The 9,242-nt window shown below is 34.7% G+C and overlaps 1 protein-coding gene across 1 annotated transcript; it reads left to right on the top strand.

Annotated features, from left to right (window-relative positions):
- Positions 1–313: 313 nt before the first annotated feature.
- On the top strand, positions 314–8,925 carry LOC143585001 (putative leucine-rich repeat receptor-like serine/threonine-protein kinase At3g14840). The gene is made up of 23 exons (XM_077066900.1): positions 314–443; positions 1,252–1,426; positions 1,859–1,930; positions 2,021–2,092; positions 2,184–2,255; positions 2,713–2,784; positions 2,890–2,961; positions 3,056–3,127; positions 3,246–3,317; positions 3,695–3,766; positions 3,839–3,910; positions 3,997–4,065; positions 4,151–4,216; positions 4,307–4,369; positions 4,526–4,573; positions 4,818–4,861; positions 5,365–5,756; positions 5,905–6,247; positions 6,347–6,464; positions 6,552–6,763; positions 7,207–7,438; positions 7,514–7,661; positions 8,439–8,925. Exons 1-23 carry the CDS (start codon positions 347–349, stop codon positions 8,823–8,825), a joined length of 3,042 nt encoding a protein of 1,013 aa, XP_076923015.1. The 5' UTR covers positions 314–346; the 3' UTR covers positions 8,826–8,925.
- The last annotated feature ends 317 nt before the right edge of the window (positions 8,926–9,242 follow it).

Genomic DNA, 9,242 nt, shown 5'->3' with positions numbered 1-9,242 from the left:
CCCCGGTGGTGTGGGGTTAGCGCCCCGAGGCGCGAGCGGAGAGGCTCTCGCGCCCAGGATTGCGCCCCACACCCCTCAGCCTCACATGTAACTATGTAGATCACAGCATGTAGTTTTCAAGTGGGGCCCATTTAACAAAAAAAACCAGTACATAAAGGCTGTCTTAACCTGACTACTTGATCCATACACCAGCACACCATACTTACCATCCAAACATTTGACTTAATTGTCATTTTCATTACTTCTCCAAGAACTGCAGCATACTTGCCTCTAATTATTTCACACCTACCATCCAATCTAACTTTACCTTTTATTCCTCCTTACCAAACTCTTGACCTCTGCAACAATGGTGGCAAGAATACCTGAAATCTTGCTGCTGCTTTTATCTCTCAATTTTGTTGTCTTGCTAACATTTGTTAAATCTGATGTGCCACAACAAGAAGGTAATATTACCTTTTATGCTAAAAACATAGTCTTTTTTGGGTTTCAAGAAAAGGGGTTGTGGATTCTTGATTTAGGCTGCTTTTTTTCTTTTTCTTTTTCCCTTTTAAATAAAAATTTTCACTATAATTTCGCAAAAGGAGACAAAAAGATCCAATTGCAAAAGAGAGGGAGGTAAGCACTGCGTCCAGTCCCTTTTGAATGACAAATCATGGAGATATTAAATCATGGAATATGTTAAGATTTCATAGCAGAAAGTTGTATATGTTAATTTCTGCTTATAAAGTTAGCATCTTTATCAATCTTTTATAACAAATTTTAAGAGTTTATATGGATTTAGCTATTTAGGAGTTGAAAGTGAGCCCGTTTTACTATTAAAGTCAAACAATATGTATTTTCATTATTGGAATTTGAAAGTGTATCAATCTTATGTCTTTTCATGATTGTAAGTGTATCAGTCTTTTGTTCATAGTTGAATCTAATGATTTGTTAAAACCAAATGATTGAAAACTTGAAATCCCACATGAGTGGTTTGACTTTTAAGTGACTGTATCCTTAGCATGATAAATTTAGCATCTATGTGACTCTTTTTTTTGTGATAATTTTAAAAGACTCAAATGTATTTAAGAGTCGAAAATGAGCTGGTTGGACTTATAAGTCAAAATAATATGTATTTTCTTGATTGGAAGTGTATTAATCTTTTTTCAGGGGATAATTTCAGGTGAAATTGAAGTGTCACATGAGTGGTTTGACTTTCGAGTTTGATTAATATTGTTAACTTTTGTTACCTTTTATGTTAATTTGATTTAGTGGAAGCTGTTGAGAACATTCTTGCTGCCATGAATGCAACAAATTGGAGATTTAATGGCGATGATTGCAGTCTCGATATCGTATCTGAAGTGCCAAAACTATCTCAAGAAGCTAATGCTAGCATTGGATGTGATTGCAACATTGGCAACGATACCGATTGTCATGTCGTAAGGATGTATAAAGTTCTGTCTGTTAATTCTATTTTTCAAGTAAAGAGCACTTATGTTTCAAAAAGAAAGTCAACATGTTTACTTAAAACTGTATAACCCGAACACCACCCATTTAACCCATTTATCTAAATCTGCCAAAAGGGTTGGTGACGTGTGATAACCAACTTTTAAACGTGCTAATCGAGTTAGTGGATTGCGATAAAAGGTTAAATGGGTCATAAACGGGTTTGTACTATATAACTAAACAGGTTGACATGGCAACATGTTTAACTGAACAAGTTAAAACGAGTTAAACAGGTCAACCCGAACACATCCTATTTTTTAAAAGGGTTAGAATGCCAAGCCAAAAGCTTATTATTTTCGTGTCGTGTTAGAAATTGCCACCCCTACAACCGAAGCAAGTTTTGAGGATTTATCTGACTCTTTTGTGTATGCAGCACACAAAAGTTTTACAGTCTTGATGGGGTACTTTCACCCGAACTAGTAAATCTTCCTTACCTCCGGTCCATGTAATACATCTTTTAAGACTTGGTTAACTTAAATTACCAAAATTTTTAAAAGATTTTCCGAAACTGAATTTTATCTTGTTCTATCTTCAGAGATTTTGCTTACAATTACTTAAGTGGCACCATACCGCCTGAATGGGGGCCTTCAAAGCATTTAGAAGACATGTGAAATCTCTATTCTACCGTTTCGTTTCATAGTTTTTTAATGTATGAGAACTTAAAGTTGTAAATTTTGAACATATTTTTCAATATGCAGCTCTGTTCTAGGTAACCGTTTAACCGGGCCAATCCCACCAGAACTAGGCAATGTCACCACTCTCACAAGACTGTATGTTGTTGCTTTTTTATTTTCCAGTTATTTTTGTCAATTAACATTTTACAATATGGGTCAAAACCATTAAGATGATTTCAGTTTTCAAGATACTTTTTTTTGTTGTTTAGTTATTTTCTGGTCAACTTTGACTTTTTATACCTCAGATCAAAATCTTTAAATGATTTCACTTTTCATGATAGTTAGTTTTTTGTTGTTTAGTTATTTTCTGGTAAATTTTGACTTTTTACCACACGGGTCAAAATCTTTAGATGATTTCAATTTTTGTTATAGTTAGTTTTATGTTTTTCAGGTCTATTCTGGTTAATTTTGACTTTTTACCATGTGGGTCAAACTCTTTAGATGATTTCAATTTTCATAATTGTTAGTTTTTTCTTTTTCTGTTATTTTCTGGTCAATTTTGACTTTTTCACGATACGGGTTAAATTCTTTAAAAGTTTCAATTATTGACCAGGGACTTCGAAGCAAACCAGCTTTCAGGAGCTATTCCATCTGAGTTAGGGAGATTAATAAACTTGAAATCATTGTAAGGCTGGTTAAGTTTTAATTTTCAAATTTTGCTTCATATTTGAAATATTTCTGAATAACTGAAACCTGATTAAGCTATTTATGCCATAATATTAAATTTCAGGATGCTGTCTTCAAACATGTTGACCGGAAGGCTGCCAACGACCCTTGGTCAACTACAAAATCTAACAGATTTGTAAAATATTTACGTCATTTCTTAAATCAAAGTATTTTGATTCTATCATTTTTCTAAGGCTAAAACTGGGAATCTTGTTCCATTAACTATGCAGTAGGATAAACGCAAACAACTTCAGCGGGTCGATACCTGATTTTATACAGAACTGGAGACTACTTAATAGATTGTAAGATGCTTCATGTTTTATCATAATTGTTTACAATATAGTCTTTTAGTTGCATATGTAAGTAAATGCATAACACGCTAAGAAACGTTATAAATTTAATGTTTGTATGTTTTTAAAGAGAGATGGTGGCGACTGGACTCATGGGACCTATTCCTTCAAACATATCACTTCTTGAGAACCTACTTGATTTGTAAGTTAGGAATCTTGTTTAATTTGCTATAAACTTAAGTTTTTGTTCTTCGTAAAACTGTTTTTAAAATTTTACTTGTAAAATGTGTATGTTATGTACATAAAAAACTATTAAACTGATTTTTTCATATATATATTTTTTTAACTTTTAGACGTTTATCTACACATATGACATGTGTAGGTTTTAGAAATAAACGATAGTTCGTATTTTTTCCCTTTTGATTTTAAAACAGATGAATTGACATTGCATTTTCTTATATTTTAAAATTTTTTTAGATTGAAATGAACGATTTATTATGTTGATGTTCTCGCAGAAACTGTGTTCTGCCAAAAACCGAGACACACACACACACACTAATGGTGACACATGTTTTACAGGAGAATTAGTGAAATAACCGGACCAGCTCAAGGTTTTCCTCAGCTCAACAATACTAATGGATTGAAAAGATTGTATGTTGATATTTCTAGCATTGACTTTTGTGTTGACTCGATTAAACTCTAATATTCCATTCTTAAATATAGGATCTTGAGAAATTGCAACATTTCTGGAGAAATACCGGATTATATATGGCAAGAAAGAGAGCTTGAATTGTTGTAAGTATACACAGAATGTACCGTTTTTTGCTAGTCGCTCCAGATTTATACGTTTAAAAACATTATTTCCCGCGTGCATATGGCAGGGATTTGAGTTTTAATAACTTAGTAGGGAGAATATCTAGTAACATCCTAGGGAGGAGCTTGAGATTAGTGTAAGTTTTAGTAACTTTGACTTTTCTTGCGCTTCATTGACTTTTATGACGCTACTTGTTACTAAAATAACGTGGTTTTGAACAGGTTTTTGACCGATAATATGCTAAGTGGAGACATACCGGACACACTTTTGCTAAACGGAGCTAGTGTGTATGTTTGTTTCTGGAAACATATGTTAAAATTTCATGATGTACACTTTTCTTAAAGAAATAAACATTTAAGTTGATTAATGTTTTGTAGTGATCTTTCGTACAATAATCTTACATGGCAAGAACCTAATCAACCCACATACCGACAAAACACGTAAGCATTTTTTTTTTTAAAATATTGTATGGAAACACGAGTATATATGTGAAACGTAATAATAAACATGTTTTGAATAACACTCTTTATTCTATTTGGGATTTTCTTTAAAGTTTGCTATTGTATAACTTGTTTTTCTTGTTGTCATCATGATAGGAATTTTTACGTGAACTTGTTTAGAAGCTCCTCGACAGGAAACCCGATGTAAGATAGTTTCCATTGCTTTTACTAGTGTTTACATACAACAACGTACCCAATATAATTTCACTTATTGGTAGGTCGGGGGTATGGGTGGGATGAGGATAGACCTTTCCTCGTCTATCCATGAGATAGAGACGCTAACACCTCCGACTCAAAAAACTTTTACTAGCGTACATATGTTTATATTTATATTATGTTCTCCTAAACATTTTAATGTTTGTTGTTCTTGTGATGGTACTCTCAACAGACAAGATGTGCTCCCGTGCACCGAGAACGTTAAGTGTCCTAGATGTGAGCATACTTAACCTCTAAAACTGTTACAAGTTTCATAAACAAATAGAAACCTTGTAAAATATCATATAAGTTTCATCTGGTTTTTATACCCATATATAATACATTAATTATCTATTAACTTAAGAAATTAAAGAAACAAAAGTGCTTATGTGCTTAATGCTAAACTTAAAAGCTCCATCTTCCCTAAAGAAGAAAGACAGTTTGACTATCATGGGTCTAATAAAATTACTTTCACATCCATAGATGATACCACTTTTCGTATATTTTCAAAAAAACACAATAGCTAAAATAAAAAACCTATAATACGAATTCCATATCGTGTTAGATGGTCCTAGTCCGACAACAAATCCGCATCAAGTTTGAATATATTTAGAATGCTAGGTTTGATCCAAAAAGTCAAAGATGACTACTTTTACATATTACAACTCTAAAGTATGACACTACACAATGTTAATATATTTTCATGGTATTAAACTTTTAATCCATTGATCATATGACAGATTCATGCTCTTTACACGTGAACTGTGGCGGGAACGATTTAACAATTAAGGAAAGCAGCGGCCTATCAGTTAATTATGAAGGAGACGCCAATGTGGACGGTGGTGCCGCCAGGCTGTACCAAGGTGCTAGGAGCTGGGGGCTTAGCAGCACTGGTGACTTCATGGATGACAACATATTTCAAAACACGCGATACATAGAATCTTTAACTGGCAACATGAACTTACCGACACTTTATACAACTGCTCGTCTCTCACCACTTACACTCACTTACTTCAGTTATTGTTTGGAGAATGGTGAATATTCGGGTAAACTGCATTTTGCAGAGATACAGTTCACCAACGATAGCACATATAAAAGTCTTGGAAGGCGGATATTCGATATTTATATACAGGTGACACCCCTATTAAACACAATTCATAATGTGACCATATATATATATGTATGAGTGTGTGTGTGTGTTTGATATTTAGAACTTGCTTCAGTGATTTGAATATATACGATATTTGGCAAGTTTTATATATAACTTTTATGTGACTTAGGGACGGCGGGTCAGGCGGGATTTTAATATTGAAGACGAGGCGGGTGGTGTTGGAAGGCCCGTGATCTTGCCATTTAACGCTAGTGTGAATAATAACATCTTGGAGATCCGGTTTTACTGGGCGGGTAAAGGGACGACCCGCTTTCCTACACGAGGCGTTTACGGGCCTCTTATATCAGCTATTGACGTTGACCCCTATTTCAAAACTTGTTCAACGGGTGGGAAAAAGTCAAACAAAGCCCTTTACATAGGTCTCGGAGTCGGTGTCCCATTTCTTGTTTTCTTGATCTTGATAGTTTCGTGGTGGAAAAAATGTTTTAAAACTCGAAAAAAGAAGGATAAAGGTGAAGACTTTTTGTTTCTTTAAACTTTCTTGGTTCATTTTGTCAACTTGTTACTTATCTAAAATGCTGAAAACGCTTTCGTTTAATTTTCTTAACCAGATTTTGAAGGGATGGAGCTCAAAACGCTTTCGTTTTCGTTTAAACAGTTAAAGACTGCTACAAACAACTTCAATGCTTCAAACAAAATCGGTGAAGGCGGTTTTGGGGCGGTTTACAAGGTTTTAATACGTGTTTATAAGTTTACAAAAGGGTCGGTTTGGGAGATTTTAGTTTTGTGTTTTGTGACGCGTGTGTGATGGTTGCTGGGTACATTGAGTGATGGGACGGTGGTGGCGGTCAAACAGCTTTCGTCTCAGTCAAAGCAGGGAAACCGCGAGTTCTTGAACGAGATTGGTGTGATTTCGTGTTTACAACACCCGAATCTTGTTAAACTTCATGGATGTTGCATTGAAGAAGATCAGTTGTTGCTTGTTTATGAGTATTTGGAGAATAATAGCCTTGCAAATGCTTTGTTTGGTGAGTGTTTATTAATTTTTCTTGCAGTTTGACTTTTTAGGTCAACAAACATATTTTCAAGTCCAAAATTAACCCGGTTTTAAGTCAAGTTGCTAACACTAAAATTTTTCTTAACTGTAATACATCTAACAGAGTTTTGGAAACTTAGAAACTTAAAACCGAACCTAAGTTCATTTTACTTTGTTTGACCTTAAAAGTCAACGTGTTACTTTGTGTTCGCGGTCTTAATGTAAGTTCTAGGCTGAACTGCTAACTATAGTTTCCGAAAATGAAACATAAATTCAATACCACATGTTAAATGGTTAGTTTGGTTTACATGACGGTTTCAAGTTTCGGACAGTTAAACAGCCAAAACCGCAAAGTATAATCTAAAGATACTGAACGTGCTGGCATTCGATCGGTTTCAACGGTTTATGAACACCTATTTAACTTCTCTCATCCAGGTAAAAGTGAGTTAATATTGGATTGGCCAACGAGGTTCAAGATATGTATCAGCATTGCTCGAGGCTTAGCTTTTCTTCACGATGAATCGAGGCTCAAAATTGTTCACCGCGACATCAAAGCTACAAATGTGTTACTTGATAAAGATCTCAATCCAAAAATCTCAGATTTTGGGTTGGCAAGGCTACATGAGGACGACAAAACTCACGTTAGCACACGAGTTGCCGGAACAATGTAAACTGTTCATATTACATCCTTTTCTTATTATGTTTTTACGTGCTAACATTTTTAATCTCGATGAATTTGTAGTGGTTACATGGCACCGGAATATGCCCTCTGGGGTTACTTGAGCGACAAGGCAGATGTTTACAGCTACGGAGTGGTGTTATTAGAAATCGTTAGCGGGAAGAACAACAGTTATGAACCGACTAACGATTGCATTTGTCTTCTCGATTGGGTACGATTCAAGTTTTCAAGGTCAATCTGTAACCCTAAGTATCAAAATCAATTATTGGACGGATCCTACTACACGTACATCTAGGGGGTGTAAACGAGCCAAACCGCCTGTGAGCTTCTCGAGAATTGTTTCCTAAAAGCTTGAATTGAGTTGAGCTTAAACGAGCTCGAGCCTAAAAAAAGCTTGTTAATAGACAAGCCCGCATTTAAGCTTCACTTATCTATCCGGCTCATGTGCAAAAACGACATTTATATAATAATAATAATAATAATAATAATAATAATAATAATTTGATGAAAATAACCAAATAATATATATTATGTTAATACAAATATTTTATTATAAATATAGGTAAAATAACTAAAAATCTATATAAACCAAATAATAAATAATAAAAAAAACCGAGCATGGGCTCTAAAAAGAACTACTCACTAACCGTATTCGATCTTTAGAAGTGAAGCTTGAAATGAGCCGGGCTTGTTTTGTCTCGTTTACACCACTAGGTACACCCCATAAAAGTATAAACATGCTTATCGGTCACATCATACATGTCATATGACCTGTTTCAACCTATTAATTATAATATAATAATGATATCATATGGGCCATATGAGCCGTATGTGGTCACATTAGTTATATTTCTTTGTAAGTCAAAAACACCATGCATATATATAACACTATGACATTTTTTTGCCCTGTCATTTTGTGCTCGGTTCTTCGATTAATAGTCTCAATCAAATTAACAAGTCGGTTTCGTTTGTTGAAACTGTTACGCAGGCTTGTCGATTGGAAACAAGTAAACAATACTCGGAGCTTTTCGAAGAGCAACTGGAGTCGATCAACAAAGAAGAAGCGGAAACCGTCGTGAAAGTAGCGCTTCTATGCACAAACGGATCTCCATCCATGCGACCAACGATGTCGGAGGTTGTAAATATGCTCGAAGGAAAAACTTGCGTACCGGAAATCATAGCGGAAGGAATGGGTAACTCTGAAGATCTTAGATTCAAAGCCATGAGAGACTTTCGACGTGAGATGAAAGGCGAAGGGAGTCAACGTGTTGGTCAAACACAAAATTCTAACACGAATCGGACTGATACGAACTGTTCTTCGGTATCTTCTGATGATGCATTTGAGATTCGATCCGTTGATACACGAACGGACTGAAATTCAGGTTTGATTATTTGTAGTCAACGATTTTGACAAAAGGTATATTTGTGTATTATCATGCATTTTTTATTAACGCATGCAATATATATATACACTCAGTGGTAACTTTTTTTTTAATGAGAAATGATATTAAATAGTTAAAAGATTTAAGATTTTAAAATTATATTTTGAATAAGATATGATTGAAGTTATATTTTAAAATAAGGAAATAAAAGAAGCGGAAAAAGGTTCCTTCATAATCTAATATTTTCTTGATCTCTTTAATTAAGACTTTGATTTGCTCTTTCTAGTTGGCCATTTTCTTGTTGGTGAGCCACATATGTAAAGGCTGGTTTAGACTTGTAGTCGTAGCTCCGTGTACCATTCTAGCAAGGTTTTATTCGCAAATTGTAGTCGTTCTTGGTCCGCAACGCG

The sequence above is a fragment of the Bidens hawaiensis genome, unplaced genomic scaffold (assembly GCF_021521415.1).
Source record: "Bidens hawaiensis isolate Kalapana, Puna unplaced genomic scaffold, B.hawaiensis_p1.1 tig00033530_1, whole genome shotgun sequence".
NCBI lineage: Eukaryota > Viridiplantae > Streptophyta > Magnoliopsida > Asterales > Asteraceae > Bidens > Bidens hawaiensis.
This window is presented reverse-complemented; position numbering and strand designations above follow the sequence as displayed.